The 25,571-nt window shown below is 38.1% G+C and overlaps 1 protein-coding gene across 2 annotated transcripts in view; it reads right to left on the minus strand.

Annotated features, from left to right (window-relative positions):
• DSE (dermatan sulfate epimerase) overlaps positions 1-25,571 on the minus strand; it is a 33,397-nt gene extending 7,826 nt beyond the window's left edge. The window contains exons 1-3 of one of the 2 annotated variants that reach the window (XM_021555512.3): positions 25,508-25,571; positions 13,124-13,592; positions 1,625-1,878 (exon numbers count right to left, since the gene is read on the minus strand). In XM_021555512.3, the coding sequence (XP_021411187.2) occupies positions 1,625-1,878; positions 13,124-13,539 (670 nt within the window). In that variant the 5' untranslated portion in view covers positions 13,540-13,592; positions 25,508-25,571. Of the gene's footprint in view, positions 1-1,624; positions 1,879-13,123; positions 13,593-25,507 lie in introns of those variants that run through there. The other variant, XM_031504387.2, reaches the window with a different exon arrangement.

A 25,571-nucleotide genomic window follows, 5' to 3' on the forward strand; every position in this document is an offset into this window, starting at 1 on the left:
ATATTGGAATTACAGTTTGTTTTATTTTTTTATTTTAGACTAACAGAGAAACCTCATTTAAGTTGCTATTTAAAAAAAGTAAAGTTTCTTTATATCAAAACAATAGCATTTTAATTTAGAAATATACAGTCTATTTTGACCTATTTTCATTTGAAATATTACTACTATTTTCAAATTGCTCAAGAATTCATTAGTTTCTTCCTCCTCCCCCCAAACACCATCAATTTAGTGAAAAAAAAATATTGCCCAGCTTTGTGATGTTTTCATTGTTTTTCACATGTCATACTTATGGTCTATACCTTAATGAAAAGCAGAATCATCTTGCAAACTGCCAGCTTTCTGCACCAACAAGGGCTTAGGGAAGGCTGGAATTATATGAAATTTAGCAAACCCACTGAATAAACATGGCTTTAGTCTTCAATTTGTGGAAGGCAAGACAGGAGGATAGGGAATAACTTCCACACATGCTCTTGATGCTTTTCAACATATACATATTATTCAGTGTGTTTGTTTTGACAAGCACTTAGCAAAAAATGACCTTCTAAAGCTAGCAGGTGCCACGGTTTTTTGTCACATTTCTTTGGGCACTTGAAAACTCCAGTGATGCACAGATGTGCCTCTGTTTGGCAGGGCTGAGCAGCTTGGCAACACCATCAGCATCCAGAAACTAGATTTACTTGACTTGCAGTGTGTAAGCAATTCCATTGGGAATCATGTTTTCAAAGTACTTCTAGCACATATAAAATAATCACCTGATGAATTCTTATGAAATTAATTATGGATTAATTCTTATGAAAGTAGGAGCTGGCTCCGTGACTTCCATCTCTCAGCTGAAGTACCTCTGGGATTTAATGTCAGGATTGCTCATCTGTTTTCTCTCACTCTGTGACTTGCATTCTCCAGCAGGACAGGGACAGCCCCTCGACAGAGCAGGCAAAAGCTACTGGCCAGGGCATTCCCCTTGGAAACGGGAAGGATGGTCTTCTATCCCCAAAGCAAAGAAGAAGAGGAAACCAGGCACAAATGTTGGTTGTGGGGGTGCAATGGCAAAGTTCAAAGAGAAAAAAGTACAGCATTGCTTATCTCCATTGAAGAGGCTGTTGGGAAGAAAGGTCCTAAGCTGTGGGACTTGTAACTTGATAAAGTTATACTTTTGCAGCTCCCCCAGGTGACAGAACAGAACTCTTGGATGAAATTCCAGGTTATCCTGTTGTCTGGCTCCTAGGTCAGAGCACTGGACATTTCTGACTGCTGACTTTCACAAGGCTTTGTGTAAGGAGACCAAGTGCAACATTCTACAATGATAATCTACTCCGAAAGATACTGTCCATGAATTGGGAATGGACAAACTGCACACAAGGGGATTTTTAACTCTTATAAACTGTGGGGTAAGAATTTCAGAATCACTTAGCAAACTGAAGTTATATACACATCATGCCTTGTACATCTGCCCACAGACTTTTGTTCTATTCAGTAAATTAAATTATACTAAGCAGCAAAAGAGTAAACCCAATACTGGTGTACAGTAAGAAGCATTTTTATCAAATCCCAAACTTTGCTACGTAAGTGGCTGATTTGACTTGATACACTTCAGAAAAAAACATTTCTATGGCTTAGCACATACCTTGATTCATCAGAACCAGGCTTCCAGCCAGCAGGGCCACACAGTTGGTAGGCTGGTGGTTGTGAAGGTACTGGAAGCCCCATCCACGTCTGTATGATGTTTCGTACATGTATCCCGAGGCATTGGCAATTACTTCAAGAAATCTCTCCTGTTGAATCTTGCTAAGGTAGCTGTACAAGAAGTCATAAGCAGTGGCAAAACCAACCAAGGAGTGAGCAAGAGGGACTTCATCCCAGGGGGCATCCTTCACTAACCTGTCAATAAATAAAGACAGCAATTAATTGAGTTTCATCTACTTAGTTTTCCCCCTTACTGTACTGTGATATGTATATGACTTAAAGTTTCCAAAGTTAGATGATTCATGTTGAATTTTAACACAGTAGTAAGCTACTTATCAAGTCTCTAAGCTATTTTTTCCCATCCTAAGTATGGACAACATTAATCTTCAGAGCTCAAAAACTTTATTAGAAAGATTAAGTTGCTAAATAATAGAAAAAATATTTGAAATATTCTGGGTTTTGCTAGGAGAAAAATAGGCAGAATATTGGTTGTACAGAAATGGAATCTATTAATTTAAAGTAAGATTAATATAATTTTTGTGATAAAGTAATATGCAATGGTTTATACTCCTCCAACCTCCTGTAAGAAATCTTTTTCCTTTTCCAAATGAGTCAGTTGATGATAAATGGTGCCTATGAGACTAAAGCTGTCTTTGATGCAAGTATAATAAAACAACTCACTGTAATGTTTTTTCATGTCTCAAATGCACTCAAGGACAGAAGTAGAGAAGATGAAACAGCTTTACTACAGCTCAAATTAACATTCTTAATAAAGACTGGGTTTTTTTAATGATAAGATAGAAAACAGGTAAAATGCTGTCAATACTCAAAAACTATTTTCTAGGAACTACTGCCTTGTGTCCAATGATTACACTGAACTTAGCAAAATAGTAAATTTTTACCATGAAAATTTATAATATAGACAGTATGGAGCAAATATTCCTCTTAAATCAGACATATATTGTGTATCAATGACTTTAGTTTTGCAGTACTTACAGTACTTCCAGACAATGGTTCTACAGAAATAAAAATGTGAAGGAATACACAGTGAAAGTAAACTTTTATAAACTGAAAAATTATCAGTTGCTTTCAGGCTTTTATGTTCTTCTCTTTCACTTTTTTTGCAATATATTTTTTATTACAGAAATTAATTTAAATTGTTGACATGAGTGTCTTACTGCAATCAGTAGAAATGGTGGTGTGCTCCTGAAGGCACACACATTCCAGTTTCAGCTACTTTATGACTTGACAAATATGATTTCATCTTCATTTGTGTAAGGAGCAGTGTGAACAGATGAGAAAAAAAAAATCCCCAAAGAGCAAGATAAAATGAAAAAAAAATCTGCTACAGAAGCATTTATTGGCATTCCAAATGCATTAATATGGCATGTAAAAATTATGACCATCAGCCTAAGGCACTGCAGTGCTGGTAAAAGACATCATGTGCAAGTAAAAAAAAAAGACCTTTAATTTTTATTTCAGCATATTTAAATCATTGGAAGAACTCAAGTTTGGCACATTCATACTCTCATGTAAGGAAACTGTATGCTTTTTGGTCAGCTGAATTTCCAACAGTTTTAACTGTTCACCTTCTTTCAGCTTTGATTCCATCTTCTGCTTGCAGTAAAGTTAAACATTCTTTTTTCCTTTTTTTTAAATGACATTTTTGTCTCACAGATTTAAATTAAATACATCAGTCTGAGTTATCTGGTTATTTGTCAATCTTGATTAATTCTCTATTTCTGCTTCTTCATCTTTCCTTATAATTGAAATAACTATTAAAATTTACCAAGTCTGACACTGGGAGATGCATTTGTTGATCCTATACATAAAACTACTACCTTCTATGCCAATTATATGCAACACTCTGGCACCATGATTCCAGTCAGGAATCCTTTGACACAGAAAAATTCCTTTGATCAGCTATATCACGGATTCTAATTTCCAAAGTATTTTTAGTTTTATTAAACCTTTGCTTATTCAGAAGTCAGAGTTCAAATAGGTACAGGAAATTTCACTTTAAAGGCATCTGCTTGGAACAATTACAAAGACTTTGAGGCTAAACTATACATTAGGGTGGAAGAAAAGTACAATGAAAGAATTTGAGCTAGTTTAAAATATTTAATTCAAAGTTCAGTATCCTTTTAACAACACACAAGCTCCTAATTAAATTATGCTAAACCTATTCTGCTTAAACCTGATCTTTACCTGACTAAATTTAAAATGGAATTTGCCAGTGGAACTGATTTATTGTAACTTTCATTGTTAAAATGTATGCTAATTTTATGTTTAGTTTCTAACAGAATACCACATCAAATTCTACAGTGTAAGAGCATGTAGTAGTCTCCATGGCACTGCTTCTGACAAAATAGAAAGCAGTCTTCTACATGGGAGGGGATAAATCGAGAAGTTCTAACTGCATTTAGGCTCCTGATATCTTCAGGAAAATAAAAAAACAAAACAAAACAAAAAAGCCCAACAAAACCAAAACAATGCCCACAGGCTTTCAGTGTAAAAACCCTTATGTTAGGCACCCTTATCATACATACGGATACAGCTACCCAGCTTGGGTTAGACAAGCAATTTGGTCATAACTGCCCCCAAGTTGCACTTCTTTACAGTTAATTTCACAGAAGAGATTCACACAAGTACTAGAGAAATTTGGAGAGGATGATTTAAAGATCCTAATTTCTAAACACAAACCCACAGTTACCATCTGTTCTTAAGGTGAAGCTCTTCTGAAGAAACAACTCTTTAGTTGCTATAAATCAGTGCTACCCCCCTTAACTTAGTTTCAAAGGAACCAAGCAATGTACATCAAACGTGGAATATGATTCACAAGAAGAATGATCAAGTAGCAAGCATTATATGGTTTTGTATCTAAATTATGTTCTCATTTTTCAAATGCATCTCCCAGTGTCAGACTTGGTAAATAGCCTGGCTGATAAACTGGGGGAAAGCACAGAGCCACAGGCGTGCACTGAATATAAGTGAAAAAAGTGTTTTCAGGGCCAATTATTAACTACTAAGAAAAGTGGTATGTATTTATACAAAGATAGGTAAAAACAAGCCCACACTTTGCCCTGTACCACAAGCTATTTCTAAGCCACTCAAGACTAAAACTGAACATCAGAGAGTATGAACTTCAGCTTCACAATTAACTGTGTCTGATGACAGCAAGTAACCTCTACCTCAAGGCTGCATTAGCCTTGTCAGTCTTTAAAGGTATCAGATATAACAAAAGCAAACAAACACAAAGTAAATAAAAATATCTATAACGGGCTCTTTTTTACAGAACAACTACTTAGTACCAGACGTATGAACTTGGCAACTTGAACAGACATATAAGCAAAGGCAACTGTTTAAAAATTCTAAAATATATTTTAAATTCTAAAAGATAAAGGAACCCCTAGAGTACCTTTTTGCACTTATATACCTATATCTGTATGTATAGGTATATTTGGAAGAGATGCCTATCTGGAAACTTGAGAAGAGCAAAAAGTGCTGAACAGGTTTGCTACTTCATGATCAAACTCCATAAATATCCAAAGCCATATGCATTGTTCTGCACAAAAATCTGCTGTCTGGACAAATCCTGTGAATGGCACAGGATAAATACATGCCTGGGGTGTTCTTTAAAGTTTTGTTCATCTGTGTCCTATAAAATATTTTTGTTACTTTATTTTAAACATTTAGAGTTTGATAGAAATCCTCCATGAAGAAACTGGAGAAATAAAGAGACCATGGGTAAGGCTGGAATTATGGATAAGTAGTATGGTTTTCCTACATGTGCTGAGAAATTTAGCATGGTGCAATGTGGTTTATCTGTTTTAGATTTGCCACCTTCTGCAATGAACAATGAATATGAAGAGGGGGATCAAGACCCTGTTTTCCACTGATCAATTGATGGCATCAAGAACCATCATGTATGCAATTGCATTTGTTCTATGTATACAGAGCACCTTCATTAAATGCAATTCCAAGCCCTAAATAAATATACTGTTTGCATAAAATTTTGGATGGAAAGTAAAAATTACTATCACCAACAAAGCCAAGATCCCTACAACCTCTCAATTTCCTGACATTCCAGATGCTACTACTGCCTATCCTCTCAGTAGAAACGTGTTTCTTTAATTTCTCACTATTCACTACCAGAGTCACCTGGGTTGGGGCAGACATGAGTGGGAAAAGAACTCACTGAGAACAGCCCTACAGAGGTGGATTTTGGGGTTTAGGTGGATGAAAAGCTGGACATGACCCATTGATGAGCACCTGCAGCCCAGGAAGCCAAATGTTCTGGGCTCATCAAAAGCAGCATGGCCAGCAGGGCGAGGGAGGGGATTCTGCTCCTCTACTCAGCCCTGGTGAGACCCCACCAGGAGTGCTGCAAACTCCTCTGGGCTCCTCAACATAAGAAGGACATGTACCTGCTAGAGCAAGTGCAGAGGAAGCTCAGATGGCTTCTGTGCAGACAGGTTGAGAGAGATGGGGTTGTTCAGCCTGGAAGTCTAAAGAAACCTCTTAGTACCTAAAGGGGGACATATAAAAAAGAGGGGTTTTGCATGGGCAGATGATGATAAAACATGGGGGAAAGGTTATAACTAAAAAAAAGAGACTGAGAGTTATGAAGAAACTCTTGACTGTGAGGGTGGTGAGGCACTGGCACAGGTTGCCCAGAGAAGTTGTGGATGCCATAAACCTGGAAGTGTTCAGGCTTGGCTGGATGGGGCTTTCAGCAACCTTGTCTAATCCAAGGTGTCCCTGCCCAGAGCAGGGGTTTTGGAACTGGAGAATCTCTAATGTCCTTTCCAATGCAAACAATTCTGTTTCTATTATTCTATTAGCATTTCCCTCAGAAATACAAGCCAAGAGGGGAAAAAAAAAACATTGTCTGGCCAGTTCAGGGCAGAATTTAAATCAAACTCTGCTGCTCAAGTGAGTTTCTTGATCATGTGGGATGTTTAGACTCATCTTTCCTTCACTGTGTATCCAGTCCTTAAAAACAAATTGAAGTAAATAGTAAAATACCCTTTTTAATATGAGATATAGAATACCCTTCCAAGTAGCGTGAGATCTGAATTTTCACCTCTAGGTCAACAACTAACATGGTATCAGAGCATACGAAATGAAGAATTAAGCATATCCTGACACATGCATTACACAAGTAATCCACATTCTGATTTTTAATGCTTAAAACTTTCCCATGACAAATCACTGCAGAATAACTCCTGGAGGATGAGATTGAAGGAAGGATGCCACTACTCGCTCCTCAGTACTGAAATTCTCAATCTCGCTAAGTGCATGCCAAGGAAGTGAGTGAGAACTCTCTTCTAATGGCTTAGAGGTGAAAATTAGTTCTAAGACAGCCCTGCATTGCATTTCGATGCCATCTACCTTAGATATGGTGGCCAGCTATGACCATGGTTGAGTTTAATGCACACAAAATGTCAAATGTGGGTGCAAATGAGGCATGCAATGGGGCCAAGTGACCTCTTGATTGCTTGTGCAATTTTGCAGTCTTCCCAATGCCAAGGGCAATGCCTTGGCACTCCTGCTATTGTCCTGACTCACTTCTGAGGGAAGATTCAGTTTTAAACCTCCCACCACAAGAGAGAGAAATATTCTTCCACAGCTAGACAAAGCATACCTATCAAGAACACCTTTCAAAGGGAATGAGACCACCAACATTTATTTTATAAACCAGACCAAATCTTAATTTTTTTTTTTACGAAGTCTCCAAAACAAAGTATTTTTTTTTTCCAGCGGAATATTTTCGTAATAACTGGAGCAATGCTTTACAATTGTACATTTGGGAAGAAAAAAGAAGACTCTTTGTAAAAAACCCACCTTCTCAGCTTTTGCCCTTCCCACATTTTTCTGGTTGGCTGCCAAAACAAAAACCCCATTATCTGCCCAACCTTCATGCTTGGTTCTTTGCAAAAACAAGAGTTAAAAGTAAAAAACATACTTGAAAAACTTTACCAGTCATGTTTCAGCAGCAGCCAATCTCACATGCCTGTGCTCATTGCGGCTCAGTTGACAGGAAAAAAGGCAAAGGAGTGGTTAAATGCAAAAGGCTACATAAATGTCAGTATGGGGAAAAAAGGCAACATATAGACAGATGTTTAAAGAGCTTACTATAAAAATAGAGTTGCACTGCTTATGTGCTATGGGGAGGAAAGGAAAATCTACTTTTTAACCTCTTTCCCTCTGTTTTCTCATAGGTCTGTAATCATCATTCTGATGCTTCTAAATCTTGTTTCAGATATTCTCTTTTTTGGTTTTGATCACAAGAGAGTCCTTCTCACAAAGGGTCTGCTTTTATGATGCTTCTGTGTTGACACAAATAAACTAGAACTGACTCTGTTTTAGTTGTTCTCAGTGCCATATTAAACAAACACAGAAATTTAATTAAGTTATCTCCATTGCCTCTAGCTCTTGTTTTAGCACATTTTTTTACCAGTCATGCCACAAAGTGAGGTCCCAGTAGCTACCACAGAACGTCAGCACCAATTTATCTTCCATATCAATTTAGATATTAAAGAAGCTCTCCAAAATTCAGCTAGCCATTTAATTTCATAGATATGCACAATTTCTATTTTTAAACACTACATATGTAGAAGATAAAAGCAGCATAAGGGTTTGATGTTTCACTTACTAACATAACATATATTCCAGATATCAGATTCATTTGCCTACCCTTTTTTCTTCCTCTCTGTAGGAGACAGCATATCCTCCAAGCTTCTTTTATACTAACTTTTATTCCACAGTCTTACAAAGCCCCCAAAGTTTTTTTTTAATGTGATTGCTAGTTGATTATTGGGAGTCAAACAGAAGTTATAAATTTCTGGTGTCAGCACAGAGACTTGCTTTATTTCAACTTGGCATATATGAATTTATTTTAGTTAGATTATTATCCACATGTTTAATTATTTACACATATCTATTTTTACCTTGTAATCTGTACTGTTCAACATCTAGCACTATCTGCATACTAGCAGCAAGGGTCCTATATAGGATGCTCCAAAACTTTTTAACAGAAGCCTACATGATTGCTAGTTTATAAGAAAGCAGCAGAAAGGTCACAGATTTGTTATCCCAAAGCCTCCTGTTAGCTTCTCGTTAGTTGCTTCTATTTGCTTGGAATGTCTGCATGTGCTCGAGAGTAATTATCTGCCCTGTGAAACCAACAGAGCCAGTGTGAAATCCCACACCTTACTGCACATTGGTAAACATACTTCTCTTTAAAAATGGAGCATCAAGTATGTGCAAAAAAGCCCAAAAACAAACCCACAGAAATGTTTCTGGCCACTACAAATTGGAATATCTCTCTTGCTACAAGAAGGGTACAGAATTTGTGAACTTTCAAGGCATTTGTTTGTAAGGTGGGCTTAGGAAAGAAAGCTTTTCACTGTTTTGTCCAAACCAGAGAATCTGACTGAACTGTTATTTCTGCACAATGTGTGACTCTGATTACATCATTCCACTCAGTGCGGGAACGGGACGAGCCAGAGGCATATGGAAAGAATCACGAGCACAGATCTTCTTGGCCAAAACACCCTTCTGGTGGGGAGTGCTCTAGGGGACAGTCAGAGATAAAATGCCAGAAAACACATCAATATCCTCTGTTCCCTCTATAAAAAGGTATTATGGTTCAAATATAAGGACAAACTTCCCGTAAGATTTTAGAAAGTATCTAGATATCTAACCCAACAGGTTTATTTAATACCAGCTTTTAATTTTTACAAGGAAAACCATTAATGCTCATCTATTTCAACTAAAATATCAATTCACGTTTGTTTGCTGTTGCTAGTCACCACAAAAGTGTAGTTCCCATATTATTTTGGGTGATTGTTATAGTTAGCTGTTACCCAGTGCCCCTCTGTTTATTTTAAAATGTAAACCTACTCTGGGATGTAACCATTAGGGATGCTCTGCTAATGAGCAGCATGCCTATCCACATGGTTTGTTATGACAAATGACTCAACCTCTGTTAGCTGACACAAATGGGAACTCAGTTATGGGTGTAGTTTATTAAGTGACATAAAATGACTACTTTAATAGATGAGAAAGGACCAGAGTTCTTAATTACATGCCCCTTCCATGTATATATCAATTACCTGTCAACTTTCTCATAATTGTATCCTGGGATATTTGTACTGTTGAGGATTCCACTAATGTAAAGAAGAAATTTAAAATGTCAGTCTCCTTAATCTCCTAGAATTCTGAAACAAATAACCAGTGACATTTTAAACCATATTTCTTTTATTCAACTACTGCAGAGGCTAAAAACATACATTTTTGTTTTCTGGTAAGGCTTAAATTTTACTTAACATTGCCACAAACACTAGAGATAACTCATTAAGTTTTTTTTTTTTTTTTTTTTTTTTTTTTAATTCTAAAGCTATTTTAGAGCCAATGCCATGACAGCAGAAGTCAAAAGAAATCCAGATTATACTGCTGAAAGAATTAAGCTGCCAATGCCAGATTTAACTTTCCAACATGTTGATGAATCTGTCAGTGATAAAAAAGATATTTTTCCAGAAAATTTACATGTCACTCTTGAAACCTACATTACTGAGGAGGTCTAAGGAGAGGCCCATTTTTCTTACTTTATGGATACCTCTTTGGAAAAGCCCTCTTTTCTGATGAAATTAAGAGTTATTGTAGATGACTCTCCTAACATGCAAGGCTCCAAAGTCAGGCAACATCAAGACTGCTCCTTCTTTTCCCCCTCCTGACCAGAACACATGTGCCCTCAAATTATTTAATAAGGACAAGAATTATAATATATCATCCAGAATGGTATTTTTCCAAAGTCTGAGGAAAACCAAACATGCCTAGATAGACTGGACAAAAAATTCCACCACTCTGACACTGCTAGAACAGCTCACATAACAGCCAGAACTCCTGTTTATCATGTTTATTCTCCTAGTCTTATCCTAAGTGAAGTACATGCAGTAACATTTTCTGGTACTTTTAAATTGAGCTTCTTAGGAAAAACAGATTTATATAATCTGTCTGCCCAGTCCTTCAGCCTGCTAACCCAGCATATTTGAGCAAAGCCAGACAGTGCAGTACATGCCTCAGAGATGTCACATTCCTACTTTTCTGAAAACCACTGTTGGACAAGGGAGAGAGATCTGTTTTACTGCCACCATTGATAGGGCTATAGCATAAACTCCATGCTGACAGCATTGAGACACAAGTTCTCAGGGAGGAAACAAAAATGGAAACCAGATTCATGTTTCTGCCACAGCATTTGAGGAGCTGGTCAGCTGGAGGTTATACAAAGGGCAGCTTAGCCCAGCTCTATCACCTATGTTTAAAATTTCCTCCTGCACTTCTACTACTACTAAGCATATTGCAGCCACTCCTTTTGCAAAGCAGTAAATCCTGATTAAACTTGATTGATTTCTGAATGGGATGTCTACACTAGAAGGGAAATTCAGGAAAAGCATGGTTTTTCTTTCACAAAGGTAATGTAAGATACTTGTTTGAGAAAAAACAGTAGTTGGAGGCAAGTAAATAACATCAAAGCCAAGAGGAAATGGGATATCTGCTTGGTTCTGATTGGTATCTGGTCAACTGCGACAAAGGAGAGCATTATAACAAGGGACAGAACAACCACAATTAATCCAGGGCAGGAATCACAGAACATAAGGAACTTAAATAAGGTTGAGACAGAGAGTAAGATGTAGGAAACTGAAAAAAAGAGACACAAACAAGTCCTCCTACTCAAAATAATGCTTCCCCCTCTTTCTAATTTCATTAAAACAGATGGCCACATAACTATAGCCTTCCAAAAACAAGTTAAGAAAGAGTGTGAACAATGAAACTAAGGAGGAAGGAGCTGACTTTGGAGCAGTCTGTGTCCTATTGGAGATGGCCACACATCCTTGGATTCACCTCTGTAAGCTATATCCCTCTGTCAGTGTGCCAAGAGAAACTGTCTCCACACTGTCTCCAGGGCTAAGACTGAAGCTTTGTATTGCTATGCTTCAGTGGGAGATTTTGGAAATTACCACCACTGTTGAGACGATATTTTTCTTCCTAAATCCCACATCCTCTCTTCTGTGACATGCAGGCCTGTGTGTCACTTCTGTCTCCCATCACTTCTTTTGCTCTAGCTCATGTACTTCTGTGGCATTCACAGAATATTTTAATACTTAGTGCAAGGGAACCCAAGCACTATAATGGCTTTTCAATCATGCCCATCAGGAGGATATAGATCCCAAGTTATGCTGGCTCAAATACAGCATAATTCCAGTGATGGCCCATGGAAGGATAACATTAACCAACTACTAGTTGGTTACTAGAGGATAAGGAATAGTAGTTTGAGCAATGAATCCTGCTTGAACAGCTAATGCTTCTCTTCCTGTGTTGACTTGAATCTTGACTCACACTTCTGCTGAGCTGCTGTCACCACAGACCTGTAGAAGAGCAGCTATGACAGAAGGAGCAGTATCCCATCCAGCTCTATCTTGCTGCCCTATTCTGATGTCACTATCCTGGCAAAGCCCATATCCCTGCCCTCTGACCTATTCACAGTGACAGTAATTCTGGACTGTAGGCTGCAAGGTTCACCAAGTGGCAACTGGTGCAGGGAGGTAAGGGAAATGCATCTGCCTTAGCAAAAAGGGGAGATAAATTGCAGGTGGGTATGAAAAGAAGGAGACCTTGGGGTACCAACTCTAGAATCACTCCTACAGTGAGAACATTAACTTCTCTTCCCATAGAAAGAGTGTGGCACAGAGAAGACAAAGTAACTTGTAGGGATGACAACTCACATTCAGAGGAAGTTAATCCAGGAGGTAGTCATCAAAATGCCAATTACTCAGGCACTTCCAGTAATCAGATAGACAACTATCATGTCTTAGTATGTCTTGAGGAGAGGCCCAAGAGCCATGCAGCCAAGTGAAGCTGCCAGTCTGAACCAAAGCTCAGACAGATGTCAGAGCAGACTGCAGAAGTCCAAGAGTGTAATTTTTACCTACACCTAATTATACTGTTTTCATAGGTCCCCCTTTCCTAAATTCTTCCCAAAGGATATGTATGAATCTGGGGAAAAAAAATTAAATATAACAATGTTAGCACTTTTTGCCAAAAACCAGATATTAAATGCTTTCTTCTGATTTAGAGTAGCTTTGGATTACTTTTTTTTTTTTTTTTTTTTTTTTTACAGCAAACAGAGTGGTGCATAAAGAGTCATGCTCCTTTCAGTATTAACTTTCAAGAAGGTAAGTCCAGTGAAGGTGAAAAGCTGTGTGTCACTACTGGTCCAGATGAGGGTAAATGCATTCAGCAAGTTAGTTGCTGTTAAAATGAATATTAGTACAACTGACAAAATTTAAGCAATTCACTTATCCACGCACTCCTCCAACTGTAAGCAGTTTATACAGTAAGAATAACTTAAAAAAAAAAAAAGACAAAAATCTACCAACTAGGCTGAGCTGCCATCCTCTCCATGTAATCCTTAGCCATATTGATAGCCTCCATATTTTCAGGGAAGAGCACACAGAACATGGCCAGGGCCCCAAGGTTGTTGCCATAAATTTCATTCCAGCGAGCGCTGAACTCCTTTGGGTCCCAGGGAGGAAGGTACTCCAGGGGATTTGACAGCATGGTTTGCACTGCTTCAATCAGACGAGCCGCAATGTGCTGGTGCGTGGTGCTGGCCTGCAGCCGCAGAGTCTCCACATCTCCCTTGGAGAAGTAGAGCATGGGGTAGCTGTCATAGTTGGCGTTGACAAAAGGAACCATCGTGTCTTGGTCCTCCCTGGCGCCGCAGGCAAAGGCAAAGCAAACCGCGTGTATGAAAAACACACTTGGGGCTCCCCGTGTGTGAGTCCTCATTGTGGCATCAGATCTCCAGGTCTCAATGGCAGCCAAACCATCTTTGAAATATCCTGTGGTAGATGGACATGAAAGAATGAGTTAGAAAATGAACCTGGGAGACACCATCATTCAGGAGCCTTTCTGGGAAATATGATTCCATCTAACAAACCCCATGTATTCTCCAGGTGATTTTCAAATAATTTCTACTTGAATATGTCAGACGAAACATCTACCGAGCAATTCACATGAGAGAAAAAGCTGTACACTTTGAAGAAAGCCCCTTCCTTCCCACACTTTGCCCTCTAGGAGCTGATATCAGCTGAAGGGACACAACAACAGCTCTTGTACTCGAGATTTCAAATAATTGCAACGGTGCCTAATATGAAGCAGTGCTGACTGTACTGGCAATTGGAGAAGGGCGGGAAGGGAGGAGGAAGGGGGAGAGCCAGGAAGCTGGCGGCAGCCAAGCCTGCGTGCTGCCTTGGCTGATGTTAGCAGCTGGAGAGAGGGAAAGATGAGGAATGCTGGAGGTTTGTACTGGGGTCACTTTATACAGGGCTCAAGGCCTCCGGTTCTGACACGTCCTCATTTTAATAAAAGGGATAAAAAGAGCAAGTCAGGAGTCAAAAAGGGAAACAGTAAGTGGCAGATTCTTAGAAAAACAGCTGAAATACTTTGCCTTCTGGGCTTTTAGGGGTTTGTATTATTAGTATTTTTTTCCAAGGGGCTTTCCATTTTACACGTGGAGATCTACTGCCAGTTACCAAGAAGGCTGAACATTGTATTAAAATGCATATTCTTCTATGCACATTACTTCTTGAAATGTGCTCAAATGGGAAATATATGCAGAGGCAAATGCAATTTAAACATAGTAAGTTACTTTGCAGAAATTATCAACTATCTGGCCTAAAGTCACAGATAAAACATGGCCAAGGTCCCCCTGAGGAAAGCCAGCAAATTCCTGGAATTCTTATGAGGGAAAAGGTTATGGAAAGCAGGCTCAAGTGAGACACTTTTATGTAAATAATGAACAGTAGTTTTCAATTATTAAAAGGAAAAATAGAAGCAAAATAAAACTAAAAACAGATACTTTTTTTTTTCTCACATGGAAAACCAGTTTCATAGGATTCAGTCATAAAACTTGTAGGAAGTTGAAGTACAAAGCAACCTTTTACTTTACTCCCCACAGGTCCCTATTCCACAGCCAGAATTTTCTAATAGAAACTGAAGCTGCTAAAGCCTTATTTAGAGACCCACATCCTGTTTCAACAAAGTCATTAATATGAGAAAACTTTGACAGACAAGTACCCTTCATGACTACTGGGTGCCCAGACCCTCTAGATTTTTGGGCTCAGATCCTAAAATTAATTTGTGAGCAAGTATCTTTGGCCAAGAAATACATAATTTTGTTGTGAATTCATATCTACAAATATATTGTACCCTGTAACTGCTTAGATTTATCTTTTACAGCGAGCAGCATAATTGCTTAAACAGAATGTAAGGGAAGATGACATTTTCATAGTATTTTAATGAATTTTGCAAGTACATTTTGCCCTGTTTTGGATGTAAACCAATTGTTACAGGACACACAATTATCACAGGCTGGTTTATTTGGTAACACTTCTACATATCTACAGAGTCTCTCCCCACATACACACATACAAAAAGACACATGCACCACAGTTTATCCAGACCTACTAAAATCTACTTGTATTCTCCTCTATGCTGAAAGAAACTAAACAACAGTATATTTTGATGGGAAGGAGGTAAAAACCAGCCAAAGCAATACATTAGTGTTGAAACATGATGTAATTTTTTAAATTGATGTAAAAACTGCTTTGTCATAATAAAAAAACCACTACAGTTTTTTTTTTAAGCCGCAGTGATCCTTTAGAAGTGTGGGCAGAGGAAAGAACCTAAAAAATACCTCAGAAAAAGCCAAAAATGCCTGTAGCTTTTTCTGTGTTAACCATTTATTGAAAAAAATTCCTGGTTCACACAAGCAGAAAAATATCCCAGCTAGCAGTAAGGACTTCATGCATTCCTTCCTTTTTTGTTTGATCTCTGTAAGCGTTCTGCACATCAGTGACAATTAAGAACATATATAAATTTAGGGATGGTTTTAAGTATTCCTTAAGTTATTTCTGATCAACCATTAGGGAATATACAGTAAAGTTTCCCAGAATTCCTTTGCAAATCTGAACACACATTTCCCAGCATTACACCATCATCAAACACATTCAATGTTGCCAAAAAGTCACAGTCTGTACTCTTCAGTATTCAATAGCCTCCCACATTTTCACCCTTTATTCATGTGCACATTTAAATGAGAAAGTAAACCCTTTTTTCTTTTTTTTTTGTTTACCTTTACATGAGAAGGAACAACTACACCACATTATTTAGGCTAACAACAGAATAACTGGAAAACCAACCTATTGTATATTTATTCAGTCATGAGCTGGAAGAAAGTCAATAGGCAGTGACAAAAGCAGGAGCACAAAATCATTTATTCTTGGTTAAATAATACTGACAACCTTCCTGTGATATGAAGACAATAACTAACAGCAGCCATGACTCAGTAAGGACAGTGAGCCCCATCCCATAACCTTGCAGGACTCAGCCTGGTGTGACAGAAGGATGGGAGGAGGCAGTGGGAAAGGAGTGCACCTTCTTTCCATGCAGACCTCTGAACCTTGATTATCAGCATAGCTAAGGTGAAGCTGGATCTGTGCAGATAAATTTTCATATAAGCTCCAGCTTACCAGTTGTGTGTGAGCTTGTTACAAGTTTGCCCAATAGACAGGCTTGAAAGAATTGGAGTCTGGGCCTTCTGATTATTTAATGTGCACTTACAATACCATTTTTAAAATGAAAGGAATTTCTTGCTCTCATATTACACTGCATCATTACCAGCCACATCTTCCAAGAAAAACTTTACCAAGCAACTCAACCTTTTCTGAAAACGAGGGGGTTTCATTCAGTTAGGAAACCATGATCTGATTAGGTACTAAAAATTAAAAGGAAAATGAAGGATGCTTACCCAGGGAAGAAAGCACTATTATACAGTGTGCTTTGAAAATGTTGTAATTTAATTCTAGATTGAAAGAGCATTTTGCATGATTTCCACTCTACTGCTGGTAGAAACAAACAGTAAAAAACATCAATTATTCCAGAAAAGAAAACCCAACACAGATTAAATCTTAACCATTTTAGTTCTCCCCATCTGCATCAACTGATAGATGTTCAGCTGCAGAAAGAAAAAAAAGCATTGTAAAATTGAAACGGCTAACTAAACATTAGCTTATACAGATAACTTTACCAAACAAACTATTTAAAAGAAAAGAGAGGCCAACTTATTCCTGCCACATGTGCACAGAGTTGTCGCTTCATCACTGAGAGCAGAGGAGTGAGAGACGGGCAGAGGAGGAGGGAAAGGAAATTATGGCACTGCCAGGATCACCAGATAGCACAGCTGTCCTTGAAGCAATCTGACCTCCTTGTGGGTGATTGAAAACTAAAAACTGGTAAAGAACTGTGGTTTTCTGTAGTATCAGTTCTGAGGAGCCACTCTGCTTTGAAGCTGGGACCAAACTTGCAACACTTCTTAAAAAGTAGAAGCTGCAGGTGTCTCTGCTGGCATCTCCCACACTAGCCATGACCCATGTTTGACATGGGCACTTTGTCAACATTTACAGTCAGGAACAAAAAAGGTGGGATTTCAGATGACTAAAAGTTGCACAAAATGGAGGCATTACAACACCACAGATTATTCAGGTTTCTGAATAAAAGGTCTTCCCAGAGCCCAGGATTAGGACATGAACACATCAGACTCTTTCGTCTTTTGGGAAGCTACTATTTTCCACAAAGGCTACAGTTCTCATTATTGTTACCTGAGATACCTGAGAAACAATGTTTGCCTAAGAAATGTGTTCAAATTGTTAAAGGAAAATCTGTCCCACCATACTAACAAAACTCAAATCTTCCAGTTCAGTGTGCAAACTTTTACCTTAGAAAATGACCTCTGAGTCAGCATGGATGTAAATTTCATCATTTCTTTGCACTTCATAAATTATTGACAGTGAAAATGAACTTTTTTTACTCAATATTTTTCAATGCTTATACAATTATAATGTGCAGTTATATTTCGAACAGCAATGTCACTACAGTTTTGTCACAAATTACATCACAAGAACTGGTATTAAACCTAAAATAAGCAATTTTAGAACCCAGTACTAAAAGAGGTAAGGAAGTCACAGGTATTTCAACAAGAAATGGTCAACCACCAGCAACAGATGCTGTCCTACCAAAACTGGGAAATTAATAGATAACATTGCAGTGAGATGTGTGTGGAATATTGTTGCATTAAATGGAAAGGGATGTGCAAATCCTTGTCCCAGTGCTGGCAACTGCCAAAATGTAACACAAGAAGCATCAGGTTAGATCACAGCAGAGAAAAGCAAACTTCTGTAGGATCTCTTTTTTTTTTTTTTGCACTTTGTCCAAATATCTGAAATATCTTTTCACACACATTAAAATTGACTTCGTTGCTGATGAGAGGAGCAAAATCTATAACATGGAATATATCAGTTGGGATTTTTGGTACCATTATATAATGGTAGCATTCTAAAATCACACCAGTTACATCAACTGAAGAGCTGTTTTGTTCAACAAAGTCAGTTTTACCACCAATCTAAATATTTTGCAAACATTTTAATTAAATCCAGTGACATTCTGGTACTAAAAGATGCAGGGTAAGTCTGCGAAAACAGAGAGGTGAAAAGGGTCAATGGAGACTAATTCCCATATATATACTGTCATTTGGTTCCAGAGAACCATATCCAATACAGCACAATTAGGTGCATGATGGGGCAGAAACAATAAAACTATAAACTTATCTTTGTGCTGTAATAATCACAATCAATTAATGACTGAAGTCCCATGCTGTATAGCTTCTACATCAACAAGCAGTACTGTTGAGACCCTTTCAAAGCTATGGGGCAGGACACCATGGTGGGAAACTCCCACATCCCAAGGGACAGGAGCAGTCAGGAGTCCTTCACCCACCTTTTGACTGATGAACTAAAACCAGCGACTATATGGCTTTCCAATAAAAATGCTGGAAATGTCTAAAAAAATCACTGCTTAAAATTTGAAAAACACCTATTACGACCTTAACCAACAGGGGACATTACTTCATTTCTTCCTCTGGTTTTTTCACTATGAAAAACATACTACAATTATATAATTTCAAAGATATTTAAAAACTTAAATACTGAAACCCCAAATATAATTCAGAATTACATCTGCCATAAATAAAGTACAGCTCAGGTACCCAGGTGTTAGTACTGCACTTGTTCTGAAATGATCTCAAATACCTTGAAAGAAGTTTTTATCAGCTTTTATGTCTAACAGCTGCACTATGAAAGTCCCAATGCAACCAGAAACAGCCAGTTCCTATAGGGATTATCAGTATATGCCATCTTGTCAGCAGTTAAGATTTAAACTTGTGTCTGTCCTTTGATCTAACACAAAATTAAATGGATCTGTGCAGAGCAGTACACAGCTGTGTCGGACCATAATTCCAGGAGAATGGAGGGTTGCATTCATTCTCCACCATGCTACAGGTAAGACAGCAAGTGCAAAATACTTTTATAAGTTCACAGTAGGAGCTGTAAGACATCTGTGATGGAAGCTTCATTTGTTAATTCCTTCCAGTTAAAAGCTTATTTGTCTATTTTATCACTGTACATAGAAATTAACAGGGCATAAACACACACACACTGAATGCATAACCTTCTGTCTCAAGTGAAAACATGATTTAAATAGTCTGCATGATTTAAAACATTATTTAAGTAGTCAACCATAAATAACCTGGGAATTTACAGTTTCCTTCTGTTTTACAATCCTGTAAAAAATGCTTTCCCAGTAATTTTTTGGTTGCACTAACACTACTATTCCTAACCCTTACTAGGATCTTTTATTCCATATCTCACTCTGTAGAATGAGCAAAGAAGTAATTTTGACATCTAGAATCCTGCAGATGATCATTCCCAACCAGTACAGACATGCCTGTTAAGGCATCCACATTCAGTGAATGAAAGCCCAATCACTTTTATCATTGAAGGCTTAAAACTATAAACTACCAAAGAAAGATTCCTTCTAGAACACCAGCATTGTATCCTGTGCTGACATAATTTCAAAAGGCCATTTCAGTAATTAAAATTAGCTTTTGGTTTTTACTTTAAAGTGTTTTCACAGATGTTAACACTAGAGGAAGGCAGTTTGAGAATTTTCATCTAGGCCAAGAGGATATATTCCCTACCTTGGCTCCATTAACGTCCCAGAAGCCAAGCAAATCACTCATCCACATGTTACTCTATTACAGCGTGCAGGGCACCTCTGAGGTTTAGGACTATGACAGTAACAGGCACTTCAGAAACACAGAACAAAGGCTCCTGCACAATCTGGGTGGTGAAACTATATTCCTCTGGCAACAACTGAGAAGTAACTTGTCTTCCTGGTCCTCGCAAAGAGACCCACTGGGGGTCAGTAAGGCTGCGAACCCTTTGGAGTCAGGCATTAGGAACGATGTTGAGGGTCTCCTCTGAGAGCAGCCCACAGCCCTAAGGCACAACCACCAGCCACAAGAAGGGAGCAAGGGAACAGAATGCCTGGGGCAGACTGGAGCCTCTGTGTGGATCCAGTGGTACAGTCATGGTGTGCAGGAGGAACTGGAAAAACTTCACATGGCAATGGCGAGGCCCAGGAGGCACAAATAAAGGACAGGAAAAAATAATCCTACATGCAAAAGGGGAAAGTCAATTTACTGTGCCAGAATTCCTCCTTGTGCCTTGTCCCTAATCCCAGGGAATTGCATGCCATCCATCTTCCCTCACTTCGGAGGAGACTGATTACAACACCAGAAACTTCTGATACCAAAACAAGTGTTCTAATGTCAGACTTTAACTTTTATCCTCTTTCCAACTAACTCTATTTTGCTGGCCTTAACCTTTACTCTTCCAAATACTTGTGTTTTAAGTTCCCTCATTTTTTGTTCTTGACCATGTACAATTAACAGTTTTAATATTTCCTGCTTATTTGTTTAATTGTCCTTCAATGGTCTTCAAGATGCTGCAAACAAATGATGTGATTCTGCTGGAGTTTTACAAAACCAGTTCTCACTCTCTGTATCTATATCTACAAACTAGAGTAGCTGAAGATAGCAAATACTTTTATTTGTAAAGCATTTCCACAGGACTTCATATTAATAGACAGGAATTCTAAAATGCATAATATCCTTGCTACAGGATCTGAACACATTTTAATTATGTTTCCATATCCTGTTTATGACTCAGTGTTGCACAAAAAACTATATTAATATTTTATTGTTATATTTGTTGTGATGGTTTTGGCTAGGGTAGAGTTAATTTTCTTCATAGTAGCTATGTTTTGGATTTTTGCTGGAAACAATGTTGATAATTTAGGGATGTTTTAGTTACTGCTGAGCAACATTTATACAGCCAAGAACTTTTCTGCCTCTCCCCCCGCCCCACCAGCAAGGGGGCTGAGCACGTACAAGAAGTTGGGAGGGGACAATCAAGACAACTGATCCCAACTGACCACAGGGATATTCCATTACATATGAAGTCATGCTTAGCATACAATATTGGGAAAGAAGAAGAAAGAGAGACGCATTCAGAGTTGTGGCATTTGTCTTCCCAAGAAACCATTCCATGTGACGGAGCTGTGCTTTCCTGGGGATGTCTGAACACCTGCCAACCCATGGGAAGTGGTGAATTAATTCTGTTTTGTGTGGATTTTATCTATTAAACTGACTGTATCTAAATCCACAAATGTTCTTACTTTAATTCCTTAAATTTAATTTATTTTCCTCATTATTATCTAAAATAATTAAAAATAATAATTAAAATTAAAATTTAATTATCTTTCTCATCCCACTGAAGGGGGTGAACAAGTGGCTGTGTGGGGCTGAGTTGACAGCTGGGATAAAGCCATGCCAAACATATATGTTAAATTATTGTGACAACATACAGGAGCACAAGCAAAGTCCAAAGATGCTGATGCTAGTCAATTTCTGAACCTAAGGAGTTTGTAATCTAAGCAATTTGAACCAACACTGGCTGTTATATTATCTACAGATAACCTTAGAGTGTGAGTATGCAGACTCCAAATGTGTACTCACACAGAAGAACCACAGGTTCATTTAAACTTGTGTCTGTCCTTTGATCTAACACAAGGATAAATGTCACTGTGGTTGTAGACCTAAACTGTACCACCCTACCTGTTAGCCACATCTTGCTACAGATGAGTATGTTGTTCATTATTATTGATACAATTCTGCTGCTAACTCATCATCTATCTCACAGAGATAGAGAGCATATAGCTTCTCTCTCTCTCCATATATGTAATATACATGCACCCAGATTAAACAGCTTTTTTCAGGGTCCAAACTAGGACAGGCAATAAAATGTATTGTCCTCTAGTTCCTTAAGGGCTATTACTGTCCTCAGTGCTCCCCAGAATACCCTTAACAAAGCCTTGAAAAAAGTGATCACTACATTTTCAAGGGCAGAAGTCTCAACTGCAGATGGAGTTAAACAGCTACATGTAGGTACTCACAGTGTGCATGAGCAATCTGTGAGCAGGTGTCAACACAACCATTAAATTATGGATTAATTTTGAAATTTAGAATCTTATGATCTCATTTCTGACTTTAAGTTGTGCAGGCATGGCTCTCATAGCAGAACTGAAACTGGACAGATTATTTTGGTAAAAAGTGTGATGAACCATGACTGCAAGGATATGATTAAAAGGAACACAGAAATGCTTGTGAACAAGTTTTCAAAACTCTTTAGCAACTTTAGCAGCCACTTCATTAGAAGGATGAAGAAAGCATATCAGGTTTATATAAAATGCTCAGCTTTTTTAATATTTCTGATTTAAAAACCCCATAAAATAAAGGCATAAACCAGGCCAACCATGGTAAAAGGACTTGTATGTTAAAATTACATTTCTTTTGCACCGAGATACAACACCTACCAAAGTCAAATCACCTACAGTCCTTTGGCCACTCTAAATAATGCTACTGCTGATTGCTCTTGTATACTCTGAGTCTAAGCAAGGGGAAAACAGAAAGAAAGACTAAACAAAGGTAATTTCAGACTGTGTACATAATAGTCACATTTACCTGTGCTTCCACACCTGACTATGTCCCAAGAGTGGATGAAAGTGTCATGCCAGCACCTGATGTGAGAAAACATTTCCAGTGCTCTGTTCTTTGTGTGATGCCCAAAATGACCAGACCCCTTTGGTCAGCTCTCTGTTACCAACACTTCACTTCTGCTAAACTTTTACTGACAAAGCATTCATGAGAGAGATCTCTGGTGACATTTGCTAAATTTCCTTTTTCCTAACAGGCTTCTTTGCCCAGTTCTCATCTGGAGCACATAGCTGAATCTGCTCAAAGTGCAGTGCATAATGATTTGAGGGGTTTACTAATGCAGCACTGTCACACCTCACCCTATCCCAGTTGGGCTTAGCTGGGCTAAGAGACATCAGTACAAAGTTTACCCATATAAACAAAACACTTGTGCAAAGGGAGTCAAACGCAGAATTATTTATACTAAACTACTTATTACTAAATTATTTTTAGTAAGTATGTGGCTATAGTCTTGAACACAAACTGGCACCATGGTTTAACAGCTTTAGGAGAATGCAGTGCTGTAACTCAGCTCTTTGATTGACCTCAGCTGAATGGAGATAGCAAAGAAGGTGAGAACAGCCAGGACAAACTTGCTGCTGAGATGTCATATTTACCAATTAAACACAATTTGCTAAGAAAAAGTCATAACCTCTTTCACTCACCACACATTTGGATTACCAAGTCTAAGCAAGAAAACAATGGCTACAGAAAGCTGTTTTTAAAATTTTTTTAAATTCCTTCAGCACACCCCCCCTCCCCAAAGGGATTTATTTCTTGCAAAATATCCAGGAACAATAGCACTAGTAACTAGATTTATTTCTGCGCATTGCTATAAGTATGCTGTGGGTGCCAAATGTGTAAGCTTCCATACACAAACTAAGAATGTGACTGAATTTTACTTAAATGCAATCACTTCTGAGAGAAGGGACACTTCAGTTTTATGGACATTTACCTCCTCATTTAACCCCAGTTTTCACTGTTCAGACTGTTGGGTACTGATGGATGTGATCATTTCTCTACTAAGATATAAACATCCTATGTTCACTCACAACCCAACAGCTACCTGGTGATATGAACCACTTTTTACTACCTCTGATCTAGGTTTTATTTGAATTCAGTTTTAAAAAAAGCTTACGTACTTAGTGTCATTGTCCTTGAGGAAAAGAAATGGTACACATAGACCTCATGAGCCTTTAAAAAGTACCAAACCCAAGATATAACTCTAAAACCTGCTTTCAGCTACTCATTTTTACTTATAAATTTAAGCAACCTATAAAAATCTAATCTAACATTTGGCCAGGTAATAAACTGCATTTTCCTCACCATTGTAGTGCAGATTACTCAATACATAGTTACAATAACTAATATACTCTGCCATAAAAACTGTGTTTGCCTATCTGTCAACTCTTACCACAGGCAGTCAGTGGTTCAGTTTATGCATTTCTTTCCTGCAACATTCTCTATAACCAAAGAATGAGTTGTAAAGGAGACTGTATATCAATGTGTAGTGGAAAATCAGCACCAAGTGTCTTCTGAGGTCAGCGCTCACAGTACAGAATGCAGATGTGTTTAAAAACTATTCTCATATCTTTCTTTTAATAGCACTCAGATGCTATTCAAAATCATTCAAAATCATGCAAAACATCACTCACAATACTTCAAACACAGCAACAAAGGCAAGTTCTTACTTCGGATAACAAGAAAATTTCTTTTTTTAAAAGGCCCAGTAGGCCTGCCTCTTTAAAATACACTGTGGTTAGTATATTTTGGTTTCACATCTCAGTGAAGTTTACAGAGCATCAAGACAATCCCAATCCAAAACTGCTACTTTGATGACTTCCCCTAAAAACGTTAATAATTCAGGTCACTTAAAAAAACACATATAAGTGATGAGACACAGTAAGGAAACTCTTAGTTGAAATAATACTTAGCACTTCTGTAGAATGATGTACCCAAGGATCTACAAGAAGTTATGAAACTTATTAATTAATTAAACTTCTCAACACCCTTGTGAAGCAAGCAAGCACATTTATCTGTTTTATGAGAAAGAAAACAGAGCCATGGAGAGGTGGAGTGACTTGCCCAAGGGTACCCAGCTAGAGTCTTTCAGAGTAATAAACAGCATCTGAATTATTGACTCCCACTGCTGCACTTCAGCTGAATTGTTCCTTTTTTGAAATACTGCAGTGAGTTATAATAATAGTTGGCATGATAAACATAATGTGGCAATATTTAGGCTGAGATTTTCTTTGTCTTTGTTTGGACGATATTAAAATTTTAGTGTTATTTAAATTGCAGTTGATCTTCTTAGAGTGACTGAAAAATCTCCAGGGTTGAGCAATATTTCTTGTATTTTATTCACAGTTGTGACTACTTTTTATGTTGCCATTGCTAATGGCAAGCCACTCTAACTTGAAAACACAGGAAAATGTCACAGTTTTATATGGCTTTAAGAGGGAGTGACAGAAGAACAGAGAGAGTGGTTACTTTCATTCATACCAAACTGAACTTTAAGAGTTGGCATGAGACACACCAAGTGATGATGCACTGCTTTCATGCAATACTAGCTATAGGAATTGCAACTCTCTGCCTGGGGCTGAGAAGACTGAGCTTCCCGAGTTGACAGCTCTGGTCCTAGGTCACTTAAAACTTTCCCAATTAAAAAAAAAATAAAAAAGAAGTGGCAGGAAGTTGCATCGGGCAAGTCACTCTGTTCCTGTCTCTCAGCTTGCCTAGGCGCAAGACAAGGATGCTACTGCTTACCTTTCACGCACGCATGTTTGGGAGGCTGGACTCGGTAGCAGCAGGCTCGGAGGCTCCCGCGGTG

This window comes from Lonchura striata, chromosome 3 (genome assembly GCF_046129695.1).
Source record: "Lonchura striata isolate bLonStr1 chromosome 3, bLonStr1.mat, whole genome shotgun sequence".
NCBI classification, from domain to species: Eukaryota; Metazoa; Chordata; class Aves; order Passeriformes; family Estrildidae; genus Lonchura; species Lonchura striata.